Source organism: Aedes albopictus, chromosome 3, assembly GCF_035046485.1.
Source record: "Aedes albopictus strain Foshan chromosome 3, AalbF5, whole genome shotgun sequence".
Classification (NCBI taxonomy): Eukaryota; Metazoa; Arthropoda; class Insecta; order Diptera; family Culicidae; genus Aedes; species Aedes albopictus.
In genome coordinates this window covers 103,309,775-103,330,242 of record NC_085138.1, presented here as the reverse complement: position 1 = coordinate 103,330,242, position 20,468 = coordinate 103,309,775, and the positions used below count along the sequence as shown (strand labels likewise).

The 20,468-nt window shown below is 43.8% G+C and overlaps 1 protein-coding gene across 3 annotated transcripts in view; it reads left to right on the top strand.

Annotated features, from left to right (window-relative positions):
* LOC109409049 (uncharacterized) overlaps positions 1 to 20,097 on the top strand; it is a 699,030-nt gene extending 678,933 nt beyond the window's left edge. For 2 of the 3 annotated variants that reach the window (XM_062858932.1, XM_062858934.1), the window contains 3 exons: positions 3,601 to 5,215; positions 17,870 to 18,162; positions 18,227 to 20,097. In XM_062858932.1, the coding sequence (XP_062714916.1) occupies positions 3,601 to 5,215; positions 17,870 to 18,162; positions 18,227 to 19,171 (2,853 nt within the window). In that variant the 3' untranslated portion in view covers positions 19,172 to 20,097. The remainder of the gene's footprint in view (positions 1 to 3,600; positions 5,216 to 17,869; positions 18,163 to 18,226) is intronic. The other variant, XM_062858935.1, reaches the window with a different exon arrangement.
* Positions 20,098 to 20,468: the final 371 nt, after the last annotated feature.

Sequence of the window (20,468 nt, the reverse complement as noted above, 5' to 3'; positions counted from 1 at the left end):
TTCATTTTTTCGAAACTTTGATTCTGGGGGCCCACTTTAAAGAGTTTGCCCCGGGTCCCCCGAGGCCTAAATCCGGCACTGACTGGAGACTCCTTAAAGATCTCCTAGAGAATTCCTGGAAGAGCTCCTATAAATACTCCCGACGGGAATTCATGGAGGAATTTTCAAAGCTACTCCAAAAGAAATTTTGGGAGGAACTCAGATAGGCTGAGTGTACCAGTTATCGCCACAATGGTTTCCTATTTGGTTATTTAAAATAATTCAAAATTTTGCATAATTTCAAGAGTGTTAAACACAAAGGTCAAAGCTTGATAACTTTCAAAACTACCACTATGGCCAAATAGGGAACCACTATGGCGATAACTGCTACACTTACCCTAATTATTCCTGGACGAACTTCTAATAAAATTTCTAAAGAAACTTTTTGAGCAATTCAAGTATAAATTCCCGGAGGAACTCTAAGAAAACCTCATAGTAACTCGTAGAGTAATTTCCGGAGGAACTCCTATTAGAATTACCGGAGACACTGTTGAATTTATGGAAATTCTCCGAAACAATTATTTAGAGGAACTCCTATTGCAATTTCCGGAGACACTCCTAGAAAAAAGTCCCATTGGAACTCCTAGATAATGTCCCGAAGGACAGCCTACAGTAGAGAAATTCCCTCAGGAGCTCCAAAAGGAATTCCTGAAGGAAGTTCAAGAGGAACTCACAGGGAAATGCCTGAGGGTACTCCTACAGAAATTCCCGAAGAAACTCTCGGAGAAATTTTAAAAGGAACTCTAGAAGAAGTTTCGGGAAAAACTTGAAGAATAATTTTTGAAAAACTTCTGGAAAAGTTGCTGAAGAAATTCCTTTAGGAATTCAAGAGGAATCCATTGCGTAAATATTGTAACACTCTAGACTCTAGATGCACAAAAAATAGAACATCTTGTAATGTAACACTACAAATGCGTAATAAAGTAAAACACACAGGTGGACAAATACACAACACCGAACATATGTTTTGCCCTGTTACCCTAGTTACCTAGTGGATAACAATTTCCGAACCCAGGATGACGAGGTTTCATAATCGTTATTGACCCATCAGCCAGTTCTATAATCGTATTTTCTCTGGTAGGTTGCCCTTTCGTTCGCAGCGAAATTTCTGGAAACTTCTAGAGGAATTTCCGAGGGAAATGCTAGAGGAATTTCCGAGGGAAATGCTAGAGGAAATTATAGAGGAACTTCTGAAGGAATTTTCGGAGGAACTTTTCAAGGAAATCCTGGATGAACTCCTAAAATAAACCGATTGAAACTTCTAGAGGAAATCCTGGAGAAACTCCTAGAGATATTTTCCAAGGAACTCCTTAAGAAATTTCTGGAGATACTTTATGTGAAAAGTTTATGTACTGCTCGGGAATCGAGCTCAGACACCATCAGTATATTCTTGATGAATACCCGCATTTTTATTGCGTCGGTTATTTATGTTGACAAATTCATTATTATATATGTTTACAATATATATTTTCTCAGTGCAAATCTTCTACTACGTCCATGTCAAAACTTAGTCACAGAGAACAAATTGAAAACCAGATTTGGGCTCGATTGGTTGATCTTTCGCGAAGCTAGAACCGTTCTCGTAAAACACTAGTTTTTAGACAGCTTATTTTTAAGAAAGTCATCCAAAAATTCCTGATGGAGCAATTATAGAAACTCCAGAAGTAGTTCGGGAAGAAACTGGTAGAGGAATACCAAGGTAAACCTCTAGAAGATCTGTAAAATATTTTTTTGGAAAAGCATCATGATGAATCTCTGGGGGGATTCTCAAAGAAATCGGTGGACTAACTTCCCTGAATAGTTCCGGGATGAACTCCTTCATGCATTTCTGGAATACAGGGAACATTGTGCTATATACACAGTTCACTTCACTGGACACGAAACGAACACAATCAGATTACAGGGAATCTCAATTGGGACTATAAAGTGGCCATAAAGAGGCTTCCATAATATCGATCATTCTTAACTCCCACAGATAATAAATGATAATTGGCATGTCTGAGATTAATAGGAAGCAATCAGTGAAGTACTAGATTGAAAGTAGTGAGCTGGATTTTTGTATGGTGAGATGATCAATTCTCTGTTTCTGCAAAGAAATGCTGCAAACAGCGTGGGTTATATAATTTCTTGCCTAATTTGATGCTGTTTGAGCAAAACTTTGAGTAACTGTGTTGTTGAAGTTGCAAGAAATAAATAATACAACAACACAGTTACCCAAACTTTTGCTCAAACAGCATCAAATTAGGCAAGAAATCAAATAACCCAAGCTGTTTGCTCCATTTCATTGCAGAAACGGAGAATTGATCATCTCACCATACAAAAATCCAGCTTACTACTTTCAATCTAGTACTTCACTGATTGCTTCCTATTCTCTTTTTCCTGCGCAGTTGTACATTCTTTTGCAAAGTTGTAGGAATAAAAATATGCTTCGATTATCAATTTTCAATCTTCTGGTTTTCAGTGTCATCTTTTGGATTAAGTTGTAGACAAGTACCTTTTACATGACACAAAAACATTCCCTTTCATTTTCATTATCAACATGGCCCTACTTTCTCTCTTGGAAACATGGTCAAACAAGTCTAGATTGAGTTCACAACCTAGCGATTTATGACCAAAAAGTGGAACCATACTTGCATCTTGTCACTTTAATTTGAAGAAGAGAGAGTTGATGAAGAGAACTCTCTCATGTTACTTTCGCCCTTATTTAAACTCAATCTAGAAGTGTTCCCAGGCCTATCACGATTTTCGTTCAATCATTTAATGACGATCCATTGATGCTCATCCACAAACGCCACATCGTCTATCTCTCGGAATCGAATTATCCTGTTTCCATCCCCTTCCGGCATGCACCCTATGTAAATCAATTACGGTGCAATGGATATTCAACACTCCGATAAACCCATTTGGAAAATCATTAGCTATGAGAAGGAAGCACATCCGAGTCCAGTTTTCCCTTTGGCAGGAGCACAAAAGACGTTCACTCGTTGTCAGTGTTTTGCTTTAGCAAGTGTATCCTTCGTGCAAACAGCCAGCGCTGAAAAACCAAGCAACAGCATCGAGCCCATTACTGATGCATAAAACTCAATTATGGCATCGGACCAGAAGAAACAAGGATGCAGAAGAAAGCGCTTTCTTCTTGTCTCTCGCCGGCTGCTGCCTCTAACTAATAGTCTCGTTTCTGTCAACTGCATGCCTGGAATAACTCTGCCTTCGTACTGTGTTCTTTCGAAGCACCCGGTCCACACCAGAAGTGTCGCCCTCCGTATCCTCTGTGTCTGATCTAACACCCATTTTTCCGCATCTCTTAACCCTCCCAACCGGTCTTGCTCTGTTCCCTCCCCACCACCGAACTATAGCCCTAGGTCCGATTGTAAATGTGTATTAAAGGCAAGCAGTATACTAAACTCACTGACCTAGAGCACCAACCGAGCGAGCAACTAAAATATATAGCCATGTACCGAAGCATCTCTGCTCTGAATAACAAATGAACCTTGAAATTAATATCATTCCCTTTTTTTCTCTGTTTTCTTCTCACCCGGGTTTCGTCCGTCTGTTTTACAGCTTCAAGTGACATCGAATCAAACATCCAGCTCGCCTTCGCTGATCCAGAGCCTGAGTCCGACATCACCGACCCAGCTGAAGGCACCACCAAGCCCGATTCTGCACACACAGGGCACCCCCGGTCACCACCATCACCATGGACGAGGTTCAATGCGAGTGTCGTTCAAAGACCGGCTCAAGAGTATGCAGCGGCAAGAGTCCAAGGTGGAAAGCCGGACAACACCCGCCATTCCCGAAGCCACTGACATGAAGCAACATCTATTGGCCAGTGTGCCCGTCAAAACTAGCAAGCCTTCGGCAGCGCAAGCGATAAAGGACAAAATACGATCCTTTGGTCATTTGCAGCGGACCGATGATCAGCTGAAACCGTGGTCCAAGCTAAAGTTAGCAACCGTAGTTAGCGTAGGAGGAAGCTACTCCAGTTTGAACAACAGTCTGAACGAGGAATCCCCTATTCTGGAGCCTGTCAAAAAGGCAGGACGTCACAAAACATCGATGCCGGCTGACTTGAACCTGAACTCGCTGGTCTCCACAGCCCCTCCGCCGATCTCTTCCGCCCCTCCGACGACCGCGTCCAGCAAGCCAATGTTTCAACCACCGAGCAAAGTGTTCAGCCGTAGTACGTATAGTGAGCAGGCATGTGTCAGTGATAGTGAAGTAGTAAGCAAGAAACAACCCCCTCCACCACCAGCACGTGTACGAATGAAACCCAAACCGATCAAACTGATCACCGAACCCAAAAGCTACAAAAGCTACATGTCCATAGACGACCTCTCGCCTGAATATAGCGGCCTTCCGTTTGTCAAGCGCCTCAAAATATTAAACGAACGCCAAAAGCTAGCCCAACTCGAGGCGGCCATGCAAACCCGTAGCCTTAGTCTAGATTGTACAGATTCCAACAGCAGCAATGCCGGATACGACCCCGTTGAGCAGCTGTCTCGTAGTAGGAGCGAAGGTTCTGGCATCGGACCAGTCCGCTCGAAGAGTGCCTCCCCACCAACATCCACCAGCCATCCGACGCCACTCAGTCCGGAGTCGAACGAAACGCCCGAAAGGCGTCAGCTCAAAAGCATTCTCAAAAAGCTGTCCGAAGACAAGCTGGCCCTCGACCAACGGCAGGGCATTCAAAACCGCGACCTGAAGAAGCTGATGCGAGCCCAAACGGTCGAAGGGTACGTTGCTAGACATAGCAAATTCATGAAGAGCGTCACCTTCAATAGAGACACACTCTCTAGCCCCCCAACCAGCGCTAACGTTTGTGAGTCTATTGAAGAACGTACTCTTTTTCCCATCCCTAGCGCACAAAGTACCACGACGACGATTACCACCACCACCACGAACTCTACCAGCGACGAAAGTTCGGCGGCCACCGTGGCGGAGAACGTCAACTTCACCGCACACGATCCTCGCCTACCTCTGGCACCCGTCATTTCCACCACCGACGAATCAGGCGAGGATCAGCATGCGCTGGTCATCAGCAATAACGGGTACTACGATCCTTCGGTCGATCCGCGGTACATCACCAACGGCGATCCGCACCACCAGCAGCTCATCGACGATTCACCCTCGAAAGGCTCGCTTTCGGCGTTCGGAGGGCAGAGGAAGATCATCAAAGGTACGTGTAGCGGTCCCACCGCATGTCTCCAACAATCCGACTTGTCGACGCACAAGCCGCTTCCAATCCAGTTCAATCGAATCATCCACAAAATTGGCTCCCCACATCCGACCACTCATAGTTGCTTGCTTTCAGTTTGACCATCAGTAGACTCGTGGAAAGTTTGATCTCACTCCTTCGCTTTCTTCATAGATTATTGAGTTGTGAATGTGTTTGATCTTCACCAGTTCATTTCACGAAGCAAAAATTGTTCGTCTGCTGTAACGTAAGTTTTCAAATGTTTTATTTGCAGGTACACACCGAAAACACATGCTGCTTTCGATTGGGTTTGCTTTTTTGTATTCTTGTTGACAACACCGTTCGAAATATTTAAATGCTTGCCACACGTTATTCACTGCTTGTATTTTGTATATATTTCAACTTCTTCCTATGTACGTACATAAATAGTTTATGAATATTATGCTGAATATTTAGGTTCATTTGCTGAAAACAACGGGCCATTACGAAATTATAGTGTTCCGGAACAACACTTGACCAATCAACAACTACTCAACCCTGGCCTTTAAATTCGATACAACTTTTTAATGTACCGTAAGCCGGGGACAAATTGATCTCCGGGTCGAAATTGATCAGATATTTTTCCCTTTAGATAAAGCTTACTTTTAATAGTTTCCTTTAAAATATTGTGCTGTTGGAATTACATACTACACAATATTTGTAAGGAAACTAAATAAAGAATGCTTGAAACCGGTTAACGGTATATTAAATTCGCTGTCAGACGTTTTGACCGCATATCGAAGCATTCCAAATTATTCCTGCGACTCATTACTGCAATAATTAACTAACAGCATCCCAAACCAACACCGTTTTCACATTCATATGTAAACAGAGTGTCAAAAAAGGAAGCTTACTAATGTCCCTCTACCCTACCTTTTTTTCACGAATAATTGCGGTGACGCAGCTGGCGCCTTTACCAACCTTTGCACGCTGATGCCTACAAGCGTAGCTTTAGGGGAGACTGGGGAGACTTGATCCCTTTTTCTTAATTTACCTGAAACTTTAAGAAAAAAACACAAAACTAGATCCGATTTCCGTACAAAATGGCAGGTAAACATCTATTGCAAGTTAATACACAACAGAAGGCCTTTAAATTATTGTTAAAGTTTTCAAAACTGTGTTTTTATGGAGGCATGTATTATGATGTATTTTTCAAAAATGGGTGACATTTGATCCCCCTTTTTGAGCACATGGTTTATTTAAAGGGAAAATAATTACAGAGACTCCTATTCATTTTCTTTTCAAGTTTTCTTGTATTTTCGATGAACTTGGAGTGTTTAAAATTGTAAGATTTCCTCTAATTTTCAAGGATATGCCGTATTTTCAAAATGGGGAGACTTGATCCCCCTTTTCTTGATATGTACTAAAGTTATCCGACACATTTTATCGTTGAAAAGACTAAAATTCTAAGTACACACTTAATTTGGACTACCGTGTTCGGTAATTTTTTGACAAAAATAGAACAGCTGTATACAGCTATTACCTTTTGTACCAGGTTTTGACAGTTGGTGTACTGTGCCTCAGTAAAATCGATTACCGAAGCTACCGAAATAGTTCTGCTGTTCTATTTTCGTCAAAAAAGTGCTGAACAGGTAATTCAAGATTAAGTGTGTAAATAGAGGCGTACGAATAAAATTTTATTTTTCACATGTATAATGTGTGTGTAATCCTCGAGGGATCAAGTCTCCCCATGTATACTAAACTGAATTAATTAAAATATGTTAAAAACAACCTCATTTCGATAAATAAGTTTGAAAGTACTTTATTTAAACTATGTGCTGTGAAATTTTGACACGATTTGGTTCAATTTTCACAAAGTTATTGAGATTTTTCGGAATTTCTGAAGAACTGAAAACAAACCATCAGTCGTTAAAAAATAATGCAATGTACAATCGAAATCACTTGTAGCCAAAACATAGTCGTTTGTCCAGGAATAGTTTTGGAAAAATTATGCTAGAAGAAAAATGTTTTTGATTCCGAGCAAATATGGGGGGAACAAGTCTCCCCAGGGATCAAGTCTCCTCAGTCTCCCCTACTTCAGCACTGAGCGTAAAATGGAGTATCGTCCTCATCGGTTTTGTGCGAAGACCCTTCAGTTTCGCCGAACATTTGAGTTTCACCGTAAACGAACAGCAGGTCGTGGAATTTTGACGACCAAGAAAAAGTTTTTTATTTTATTTATTCTTCAATTTTTAGTTTCAGTATTCCACCTAAAGAACTAACGACTATGCGAATATGGGCAGCGAAGGAAGAACTTACATTTTGTCGGGAGTGGGAATCGATCCCAGGTCCTCAGCGTGATAATCACGTACTCTAACCATCACACCAGGTTCGCTTCACACATCGTTGACTTATTGTTCTTGAGCTGCTGGATAGCATCCTTAACTTCCCTCAACGTGGTTCTTCAATGCCGTTGGCATCTTCTCCGGTACTCGTACACCACTCTGGAATTTCTGGAGGAATTCCTAGAAAAAATTTTGGAGAAATTTCTGTAGGAACTCCTGGAGGAATAACTTAAGAAATCCCTGGATCAATTTCGGTAGTAAGTCCTGAAGGGATTTTTGAATGTAGTCCTGGAGGAATCCCTGGAGGAATTCCTGGAAAAAAATCTGGAGAAATCCCTGACAAAATCCATGCAAAAATTCCTGACGGAATCCCTGAAAGAATTTTTCGAGAAATACCTTAAGGAATTTGTAATGCTTGGAGAATTAGCTGAAGAAATCCCTGGACAAATCACTGGAGGAATTCCTGGAGGTATCCCAAGAAAGGTTCATGAGAGAATTCTTGAAATAATCCTTGGAGCTGTTCCTGAAGCAATATTTAACGGACCTCCTGGAGGAATTCTGGAAGGAATCTATAGAGGAATTCTAGAGGGAATCCATGATGAAATTCGTAGAGAAATTGCCATTCTTGGAGGAATTCCTTAAAGAATGTCTGGAGGAATTACTTGAGGAATCCCAGGAGGAGTCCCAGCAGTTCGTAGGGGAATCATTTGAGTAATTTTTAAAATAATACTTGCAGTTCCTGATAGAATCACAGAAGAAGTTCCTGACGGAATCCCTGAAGGAATTACTGAGGGAAACACTGGAGGGAGTTTCTGGAGAAATTTCTGCAGCAATTCCTGGAGAAATTCCCGAAGAGAAGAAACCTCGAAAGCAATCGTACATAAATCTCGGAAGCAATATCTTAAATCCCGGGAATAAACCTGAGAAGATTCTTGAAAGAATTGCCTGAAGGAATCCTGGAAAGAATTCCTGAAGGTATTTCAAAAAAGAGCCTCAGCTCATCTGATCTCATCCCAATTCTTCATCCTGCTCTCTAGCCTCTACCTTACTGTCTTCTTTGCCCTCTATTCCAACCCTCTATCATACGCTCTATCATAACCTTCATCCCTACCATCTACCCTACCCTTTAAACTATCCTCTACCATAACCACTGCCCTATCCTTTATTGTACCCTCTAGTCTATATTGTGCTAAATCGTACCGTCTACCCTACTCTCTACCCTAACATTTTTCCTACCCTCAACCCTACTCTCTATACTACCCTCTTCCCTACCGTCTACCCTATCCTCTACCCTAACCTTCTACTCCACTCCCTCTACTCTATCCTTCACCCAAACCCTCTACCCGACCGTCTGCTCCTCCGTTTATCCTACCCGCTACCCTCCCATCTACGATAACCCACTACCCTTTTTCTCATAAAGCCCGATCGGTAGATACCCATAATGCACGCTTTATGCGTTATCACAGTGCTCTTTTCAGGGCGCTGTTTGAACTCATTGTGGTATGCTTATGCGTTATTACAGTGTCCTTTTCAGGACGCTATGTGAACCCATTGTGGTACGTTTATGCGTGTATGACGATCCTATTCCCTTATCTGTCCTTTCCCCTATCCCATCCTTTTTTCCTTCGCTTCTCCCTCAGGTAAATGATGGATAGGCTCGTGTTCATGGCGATGGCACAAATTTCCCAAATGGTGGAGAACGTGCCCCTGGAGCCGACCTACTGATACCTGATACCTGATACCCATAATGCATGGTATTGTATGTATGTATGTATGTACAATCCATATCCCACTGGCCGGCAGTGCTTTTATGGAATAAAAACGTCTGCGTCTATTTTCAGACAATAACTTTTATCCATAGACGCAAACAGTTTTAGTCCTGGAGATGGAAGGTGATAGCTCTACTGCACATCCAACGACCCATTCCAAGTATGACAGGACTTCCACGTACATCTTGAGGTCGTTTTCTGAAACAGTAAGCCCCGCATTGATGCATCCAGATATCAATTGGGTATCTGAAATGCATTAACACTTCCTGAATCAAAAATTTTCATTTCTGTTTCTGGCACGTATTTGGTTTGATAAATATTCTATGTAAAAGACGTTTTTAATTAGAAAGATCTCACCAAATTCTTCATAGTCTGCAGAGATAAAGTTGTACGCTCATTTCTCCAGCGGTACACCAACGACCGAAAAAGGGTTGATTTCATCACATTCCACATGATCACATTATAACAAAAGATAATTCTTCACAACCAACTTCCAATGCCCTCCAAATTGAAATCTCCAGCCCACCAAATGATTACACAATATGCAACGAAACACGCAAACAGCCACATTCAGTACGCGGGCAGCATCCGAACTGCCATTATAATCACACAAATCTCCAGGAAACAATTCTATCACCATAAGGAATTCGGAGCTGGTTCACTTTTGTTAGGGGAAAACTCTACTGGTGGCGTAACTCCGAACGACCAACAACCGGAAGATTTTTTTTTTCTCTTGAACGCGAAGAAAAACATGACAAGCGATTGAAAACACAACCGTTCGCGACAGCCATACCCATAATGCATGGTATTATAGCTCAAACCGTGGCCGCCATCTTGGATTTCAAAATGGCGTCGGATATTCAATTTTGAGTTCTACTTATGAAGCCTGATCGATTTATAGCCATATGGCATGGTTTCATAGCTGTTGGATATGGTCCGCCACCTTGGATATCGAAATAGAGTCAAATATCGATATTTGACTTCTACTCATGAAGCCCGATCGATAGACACCCATCTTGGATTTCGAAATAGGTTCAAATGTCGAATTTTGACTTCTATTCATGAAGCTATAGCCATAGCCGATAGATATCCATATTGCATGGTATCATAGCTCAAATTACCATTCCGTGGCCGCCATCTTGGATGTGGTCCGCCATCTTGGATTTCAAAATGGTGTTAAATATCGATTTTTGACTTCTACTCATCAAGCCCGATCGATAGATACCCATATTGCATGGTATTATAAATCAAACTACCATTCCATGGCCGCCATCTTGGATTTCAAAATGGCGTCGGATATTCATTTTTGAGTTCTACTTGTGAAGCCCGATCGATAGATACCCATATTGCATGGTATCCGAAGCAGCATTGCCGTTAAAAAGCATATACAGTCTAGACTCCTTCTACGCGGCTTCCGTCTACACGGTCACCTATTAGACGGATTCCCATTACACGGCAGTCCGTGTTGTGGTAATCACAGAGCTTATGGGATTTCGCCTAATTGGGGGTGAGAGCGAATATCACATGCGATATTTCAAGATCTACTTTATTTGGAACAATGCTGTCTTCGGCAAAGTTGTTCAGTAGGTCAAAAAAATCTGGTGATTCAACTATTAGTGTGTAATTTCGCCGCTAGGTGGCGCTAGTACAAAAGTAAAGTTTCAAACTTCTCAATTTGGAGCTCCAGAGCAGGTACAAAATTGTCGTCTTCGGCAAAGTTCTTCAGGAAGTCAAAAGCCATTTGGTGATTCAACAATTAGTTGGTGATTTGGCCGGTAGGTGGCGCTAGTCTAAAAGTAAAGTTTCAAACTTCTCTATCATGAGATCCAGAGCATATAGAAAAGTGCCGTCTTAGGCAAAGTTCTTCAGGAAATCAAGAGCAATCTGGTGATTCAACAATTAGTTAGCGATTTCGCCGCTAGGTGGCGCTAGTCGTCAAGTAAAATTTCAAACTTCTCTATCTGTAGATCCTGAGCAGATATAATAGTGTCGTCTTAGGCAAAGTTCTTCAGGAAGTCAAGAGCAATCTGGTGATTCAACAATTAGTTGGTGATTTCGTTGTCAACTAAAATTCCAAACTCCGCTATCCCGGGATCCAGAGCAGATAGAAAAGTGTCGTCTACGGCAAAGTTTTTCAGGGGCCGTTCATAAACCACTAGGACCAAAATTCTGCTCGTACGCGGTTCCATACAAAAAAAATCATCGTCTTATTTTTGCATGATTCGTCGAGAAATTGTGAGACTTTTTTTACGCGGTTTTTTTGAATTTTGAACTGAGTTTTTTTTTACCCAGTACGTATCCCCGTAAAAAACCTGACTGTATTAGGAAATCCCAGGAGAGATTTGTAAACGAGCTTGCAAGAATGTCTGAAGGTATTCCTGGAGAAAATTCTGAAGGAATCCATTTTTGCAATAAATTCTGGACGAATTACTTAAATTACCCCTTGATAAACTCCTAAGGGATTCTTTGCCGAAAATTTTAAGAGAAAAAGAATCTTACAGAAATACTTCAAAAAATTCCACATGGAGTTATTGGAGGAATCACTAGCGGAAGTCTTGAAGGAATACGTGGAGCAATTCCCGAAGAAATCTCTTAAGAAATGCCTAAAGTGATATCTAGTGAAAATCTTTTAGGAATCCCAGAAGGAATTCTAGAAGGAGTCCTCGCAAAAAATGCACAGAACTGAAGAGAAATTTCTAGAAGAATATCTGGTTAAAATCCTAGAGAATTTTCTTGAAGGAATCTCTGCCGGAATTCATGGTATTACCACTGCAAGAAGCCATAGGAAATTCCTGGAGAAGTTCTTTGATGCATCGTTGCAGAAGTCTCTGTAAGAATTTCAAAAGGAATCGTGGAAGGAATTCCTGGAGTATTTCTTGGAACAAGCCCTGAAATAATCACTATTAGAACCCCGCAAGGCACCGTCCAAATATTACATAACGCCTAAAGAGGAGGGAGGAAATATTACCTTGTGTAACGGTCCATACAAAAAAATTAGAATTGTCATACAGAAAAGCGTTTCAGAGGGGGGTTCAAAAATACTGATTTCAGCGTTACGTAATAAATGAACGTTCATAGACTTATGGACAAAGAAAAAATATCTGGAAAAGCTGCTGGAGAAATTCCTGAAGAAATCCGAAGAAATCCTGGAGGAATTTTCGAATCTGTTTGTAGGGGGGGGGGCGGGGAAATCGTAGGCTTTTCAGATATCTGTCTGAATTCCTCCATCAGAAGATAAAAAAAACCTTGGATTTGGCTGTATTGTTCTCCACGAGATGCTTCAAGGATTTCGCTGGAAATTCAGCGATGACTCTTATGGCCATCAAAAAATTCCTTCTTTCCTTGGAATGTGTCCCATTTCCTTTTAAGAATTTCATAGATTTTCCCAGGAAAGTATATAAACAAAATCTTGATGGAAATACTAGTGTATTTCCCTCAGATGATAGATCAATTTATGCATCATGTGTTACTAATATACCTTCGTTCAATTTTTTTGTTACTTATAGCTTATATAGGAAATAATTTAAGTTAGAAGTCTTATTTTACATTTAGTAAAATAAGGCTTCTAACTTCAATTATTTCCAACGAACGACTAACATGTCTTCATCCACATGAATAGCTAATCGAGAACCCATTTCCGTCATCACTCTACGATATCACACCCAAACACCCATAATCCAATTAGGATCAAAATTTTCCACACATTGCGTGCGATCCCCATTCGCACTTGTCCCGTCAATCATAAAGTTTACACACAAACAACTTTGCTGGTGCTGTTGCTGCTGCAGTAGTGGCTCAATTAATCTGTTTACCCAACACAACCTTCTTCGAATTGAAACTGTTTCTCGTCCATGGTGGCGGCAAATCATGGCTCGTCCATCATGGCATTCTGTGGAATAACCATGGACAGTGTGAAGGCCGTCGTCATCCTCGTCCGTCGTAGGCTTTAGATTGATGGGAGGTCCTTTCATAGTGCCCCGTGCTCGCAGCTGGGTGAAAGCGAGTCTCAACCCCCTGCCCAATGATAAGCTAATCAATCTAATCTTTTAGGAGGTTTGGGTGGACTGGGAAGCATCTCTAACATTTATATGAACAGCAAACAGTTTGCATCATTTATAATGGGTTTGGCTACGACGAGCACAAGCCTAATGCGAAAATTCCTCTCAACACCGAGCAACTCAATTCTGGATCCCGGTGGAAACTTTCCCGAGTAGCCTGCTGACTTAACAGACCCATTAGAAAAGCGTACGTACGGCCACCGAGTGTCCATTGGAATCAGTTACGAACAATAGGCTTACCACTCTGTAAATCTACACAAAACAGCCCTACGAACTGCACTTGCACCGTTCGCAAAGCTTCACAACGCACGACGAGAGTACGACAATCGTCATCTATGAAACTCCAAGAAATAAAGGCACAGCTGGAGAAACCAGGCGGGGAGCACTTGTGCAAACGGATGGGAATTTGTGCGTACACTCATCATCAGTAGAATTGGCTTCTCTCTATTTCCCTCAATCCGGTCAATATTTGCATGCTAACGAACGGTTCATCAATCATCCCACTCCCGGAGCTTTAGCCATCCCATACGGCCAGTCAGCACCTCACCACCTTTGTGTGCCGTCCCGTAGTTCGAATCCTTTTTGCCACTATGTAGAAACAATTCACACCGGTGCTCAGTGGTCCAGAGTAGTAGAATTTTTGAATTCAAATACATGTAGAAGAAATAGAGTTCGATTGCTCCGTTACGTGAAGCAAATAATTTTGGAGATGCAGATATTGGGAATCTCCCTGCAGAGATTCTGGGAATCTTCCTGCGGAGATTCTGGCAATCTCCCTGCGGAGATTCTGGTAACCTCCCTGCGGAGATTCTGGGAATCTCCCTGCGGAGATTCTGGGAATCTCTCTGCGGAGATTCTGGGAATCTCCCTGCGGAGATTCTGGGAATCTCCCTGCGGAGATTCTGGGAATCTCCCTGCGGAGATTCTGGGAATCTCCCTGCGGAGATTCTGGGAATCTCCCTGCGGAGATTCTGGGAATCTCCCTGCGGAGATTCTGGGAATCTCCCTGCGGAGATTCTGGGAATCTCCCTGCGGAGATTCTGGGAATCTCCCTGCGGAGATTCTGGGAATCTCCCTGCGGAGATTCTGGGAATCTCCCTGCGGAGATTCTGGAAATCTCCCTGCGGAGATTCTGGGAATCTCCCTGCGGAGATTCTGGGAATCTCCCTGCGGAGATTCTGGGAATCTCCCTGCGGAGATTCTGGGAATCTCCCTGCGGAGATTCTGGGAATCTACCTGCGGAGATTCTGGGAATCTACCTGCGGAGATTCTGGGAATCTACCTGCGGAGATTCTGGGAATCTACCTGCGGAGATTCTGGGAATCTCCCTGCGGAGATTCTGGGAATCTCCCTGCGGAGATTCTGGGAATCTCCCTGAGGAGATTCTGGGAATCTCCCTGCGGAGATTCTGGGAATCTCCCTGCGGAGATTCTGGGAATCTCCCTGCGGAAATTCTGGGAATCTCCCTGCGGAGATTCTGGGAATCTCCCTGCGGAGATTCTGGGAATCTCCCTGCGGAGATTCTGGGAATCTCCCTGCGGAGATTCTGGGAATCTCCCTGCGGAGATTCTGGGAATCTCCCTGCGGAGATTCTGGGAATCTCCCTGCGGAGATTCTGGGAATCTCCCTGCGGAGATTCTGGGAATCTCCCTGCGGAGATTCTGGGAATCTCCCTGCGGAGATTCTGGGAATCTCCCTGCGGAGATTCTGGGAATCTCCCTGCGGAGATTCTGGGAATCTCCCTGCGGAGATTCTGGGAATCTCCCTGCGGAGATTCTGGGAATCTCCCTGCGGAGATTCTGGGAATCTCCCTGCGGAGATTCTGGGAATCTCCCTGCGGAGATTCTGGGAATCTCCCTGCGGAGATTCTGGAAATCTCCCTGCGGAAATTCTGGGAATCTCCCTGCGGAGATTCTGGGAATCTCCCTGCGGAGATTCTGGGAATCTCCCTGCGGAGATTCTGGGAATCTCCCTGCGGAGATTCTGGGAATCTCCCTGCGGAGATTCTGGGAATCTCCCTGCGGAGATTCTGGGAATCTCCCTGCGGAGATTCTGGGAATCTCCCTGCGGAGATTCTGGGAATCTCCCTGCGGAGATTCTGGGAATCTCCCTGCGGAGATTCTGGGAATCTCCCTGCGGAGATTCTGGGAATCTCCCTGCGGAGATTCTGGGAATCTCCCTGCGGAGATTCTGGGAATCTCCCTGCGGAGATTCTGGGAATCTCCCTGCGGAGATTCTGGGAATCTCCCTGCGGAGATTCTGGGAATCTCCCTGCGGAGATTCTGGGAATCTCCCTGCGGAGATTCTGGGAATCTCCCTGCGGAGATTCTGGGAATCTCCCTGCGGAGATTCTGGGAATCTCCCTGCGGAGATTCTGGGAATCTCCCTGAGGAGATTCTGGGAATCTCCCTGAGGAGATTCTGGGAATCTCCCTGAGGAGATTCTGGGAATCTCCCTGAGGAGATTCTGGGAATCTCCCTGAGGAGATTCTGGGAATCTCCCTGAGGAGATTCTGGGAATCTCCCTGAGGAGATTCTGGGAATCTCCCTGAGGAGATTCTGGGAATCTCTCTGAGGAGATTCTGGGAATCTCTCTGAGGAGATTCTGGGAATCTCTCTGAGGAGATTCTGGGAATCTTCCTGCGGAGATTCTGGGAATCTCCCTGCGGAGATTCTGGGAATCTCCCTGCGGAGATTCTGGGAATCTCCCTGCGGAGATTCTGGGAATCTCCCTGAGGAGATTCTGGGAACCTCCCTGAGGAGATTCTGGGAATCTTCCTGAGGAGATTCTGGGGATCTCCCTGAGGAGATTCTGGGAATTCAGAGAATCTCCCTGAGGAAAAAGATCCCTGTGGAGATTCCGGGAATCTCCCTGTAGAGATTCTAGGAATCTCCCTGTGAAGATTCTGGGAAAATCCCTGTGGAGATTTTGAGAAATTCCGCAAGAAGATTTCCAGAATCTCCGCAGATAGAATTCCACAATCTCCTGAGGGAGATTCTCACAATCTCCGAAGGGAGATTCTCGCAATCTCCGCAGGAAGATTTTGAGAATCTCCGCAGGGAGATTCCCAGAATCTCCGCAGGAAGATTCCCCAGAATCTCCGCAGGAAGATTCCCCAGAATCTCCGCAGGGCGATTACCCAGAATCTTCGCAGGGCGATTCTCCAGAATCTCCGCAGGGCGATTCCCCAGAATCTCCGCAGGGAGATTCCCCAGAATCTCCGCAGGGAGATTCCCCAGAATCTCCGCAGGGAGATTCCCAGAATCTCCCAAGGGAGATTCCTCAGAATCTCCGCAGCTAGGTTCCCCAGAATCTCCGCAGGGAGATTTTCCAGAATCTCCGATGGTAGATTCCCCAGAATATCCGCAGGGAGATTACCCAGGCTCACTGCAGGGAGATTCCCCAGAATCTTCGGAGGGAGATTCCTCAGAATCTCCGCAGAGAGATTCCTCAGAATTTCCGCTGGAAGATTCCTCTGGGTGATTTCCAGAATTTCCGCAGGGAGATTCCCAGAATCTCCGCAGGGAGATTCCCAGAATCTCCGCAGGGAGATTCCCAGAATCTCCGCAGGGAGATTCCCAGAATCTCCGCAGGGAGATTCCCAGGATCTCTACAAGGAGATCCCTAGGATCTCTGCAAGGAGATCCCCAGGATCTCTGCAAGGAGATCTCTCAGGATCTCCGCAGGGAGATTCCGCTGGGTGATTTCCAGAATCTCCGCAGGAAGATTCCCCAGAATCTCTAAAGGGAGATTCCCCAGAATCTCCGAAGGGAGATTCCCCAGAATCTCCAAAGGGAGATTCCCCAGAATCTCCAAAGGGAGATTCCCCAGAATCTTCGCAGGGAGATTCAGCAGAATCTCCAAAGGGAGATTCCCCAGAATCTCCAAAGGGAGATTCCCCAGAATCTCCAGAGGGAGATTCCCCAGAATCTCCGCAGGAAGATTGTTCAGAATGTCCGTTAGGAGATTGCTCAGAATCTCCGCAAATTCACGTGTTTAATCGTACATTTCTCCTCTATCGCGTCTCCATTCTGGACCACTGTGCACAATCGAAAAGGCCAACATTTATCTTTCGACCCACACTTACCAACAGTCAATCCTAGCTTCAACCATCCACCTCGCCCTAATCCTTCCCTCCCACGATTGTTCAGTTCAAAAATTAATTCGGAACGATTTGTTGATTGGCACACTTCATCAGTAGCCCATTATTGTGAGAATACGAGAGACGCCTTAAGCGACCTAGACAGGGAAAAAGTGATTCTGAACCTCCCATGTAGGAGTGCAGTGCTCTATCTTTCGGATCGAAACGGACTTTTATTTCCACAGAACTCTGTGGTTCAGCACTTGTGAATGGGCAATCGACATAATCGGTCTCGATGGGGTTTCAGGGCTTTCACGGAATCAAATCCTGCCTAATCGATGTTATTCTTCTTCTTTTCGTCCTTTTATTTTCTGTGCATTTTTTTACTATTATCCCAACTCTAGGATCGCTGGAGGAGCAAGAATTCTTCGGTGAAGTTCTACTCGGCATCAAACAGGTCATCCAGACGCATATGAAGGAAATTCAGGTCAAATTCCAGGACAAGTTCTTCAATCTGGAGCTGGAGGTCAAGAAACGGGACGACATCATATCAAAGCTACAGAACCGGATCCAGGAGCTGGAGCATCAGGATCCGCTACTGGTTCAAGATGGAGGTGTACAAGTGGTGCAGGCACAACAGAAGGCAGGTTCTTCCGGTAGCGGTACGTCTAGGTCTTCCGACGAGTTGCCGTTCATGGTAAGTGCCGTCGTTGATCAACCGGTATAGTGTAACTGTATTCTTGTTTTTCTCGATACCACAGCGAGGAGATTCCCTCGATACGATATTCGCTTCGTCACCACACTCCGATTCGGATAGTCCCCGTAGTCAGAAGGTCAGTCGTAATCGTAAGCCCAGAAGTTCTCCTCGGCACCGGCCCCTGCGTAATCGACCTTCCAACTGGGGCGAGAGCACAGATCAAGAAAGCTTCGAACGTGGTGGATCGCCTCCTTCATCAACCCTAGCTCCTCCACCACACCCGTCTACTACTGCTGGCAGTATTCCTCCACCCGTCCCCCCGCGACGCATGTCTTCCTCACCTAGTGTCGGCAGTAGCGAACCACGAATCCGTGGACCGTACCGGGACATTGTGATATCAGAACTTACCGGAAACATCGTGTCGGACAGCGTGATCGTCAACATTGAAACCAGCTCCTCGGAGCAGTCACAGTCGGAGAATGACAATAACTACGAGGAAGAGGAAGCGGAGGAGGAGGAGGCTGTTGGTGAGTGCGAAGGCGGTGAGGAGGAAGAAGCAGAAGAGGAAGAAGAGGATGATGAGTTTGCGAGCGAGTCTGGAAGATTGGTGGAGAATCGCGGCAGTCGAAGCACTGATGATGAGTTCGAGGATGACTTCGATGACGATGATGAGGAAGAGGAAGAGATGCATCACAATGATTGGGAGGTGAGAATGCTGGCAGCTGAGCTGCAAAAGCGAGAGAGCGTGAGTACAGACTTCCCGAGTGACCTGGACGAGAGTGATGGGCTGTTGCGAAGGCGAAGGAAACGCAGCGAGACGGATACGGAGGGAAGCGGAGCGGAACTGGAAGTTCTTAGAAGGCCAAGGGCATCCAGTCTGGATCAGCACAACCTACGGCGAGGTATGAGTGTGAATTTGGGCAGCAGTAGTAGTGGTGCTAGCGGGAGCAGACGACGGGGTTCGGTCTTCAAGGCAATGAGCTTCGACCGGGATAAAGATCGTCTCTGAGAATTAAGGCTCAGATGTGATGTGTGCATGTTCACCAGTATCACCAATGTGATTATAATCGAGTGGATCAACAGGTAGGGCAAGGGGCCCGGGGGCAGCAGTGGCAGAGGAAATCAAGAAACAAGTACGACCAACGCGAAAACGCACTATAATAAAGTAAATAGAGAGAAGTAGACGTCATCCAATAGCGGAAATGAAAAACAAACTACAAGTTAATGAAACTAGTTTCAAACTATATACGACTAAGTTCATCAGAGCCTATGCGAGTAAAGTTTTAGGGAATAGCCACAACCAAAACTATAACTATAGGGAGATTTACAGTAGGTCTTTTGTTACAACCAAAATGGTGAACAGGCTTTACGGTTACGATTAACGAGATTCAGATTTTATCGCACGTTTTGCACACACACAGATAAATTAGATTAATTAGTGAACAAAAACAGGTAGCCTTTAGTTAAGTTGTTACAAATTAAGTAATTTTCATATTTGCCGAAACAAAATTGAACGGTTCTTTTTGTTTCGAAAGTCCTGTAAAAGAAACTAGATGCGTAAGCAACAAATAATACAAGTGAAGTTCCAAAGGAAAAGAAGAAGTAATATCCAGTTCGATAAGAAACAAAACCAAATTAACTACATTACTATGCGAATGCGTGTTGAAAGTGAAAGTTATGGTAGTACCTTAATAAGTTATGTCTATCTAGGTGTAAATTATGAAAATGTGAAAAATTGCCAAAGTCACTTAATTTCTCTACACAGATCGAAGAAAGAGTGTAAAATTCTGTGACATATGATGCACATAATTGGAGCGTGGGATATCGCAGAAGTTTTCATGACATATCATGTAAAGTTCATGAAATATCATGCAAACTTACATTATATGTCATGTAATTCCGCATGACTCTTAGAGTTTACATGACATATAACACTAAGTTTACATGACTAAAATGAAGTTTAAATGACGTGTAAACCTCATTATTTTTATCTGTGTAGACTCAACTCTAGACGGCATTGTTACTTTTGCATTCGGAAAATATCTTGGACTTTGTTTTTTTTTTGTTATTACATATTAAAATACTCATATACTATGCTTGTCCACTTCTTCATCTTTCCTATTTTTTTTTATTTATCTTCAAAAATAAGCAAAACAACCCTTAATACAATTTTTTTTTCTGATAAAAAGTATTTAAGCAGGAGAATATTTCAGTTCCTAGATATACGTCGCTGACTTTGAAACATATTTTGATGTGTTTATAAAAAAAATCACATAAATCGATTGTTTCAGATCAGTATCCGAAAC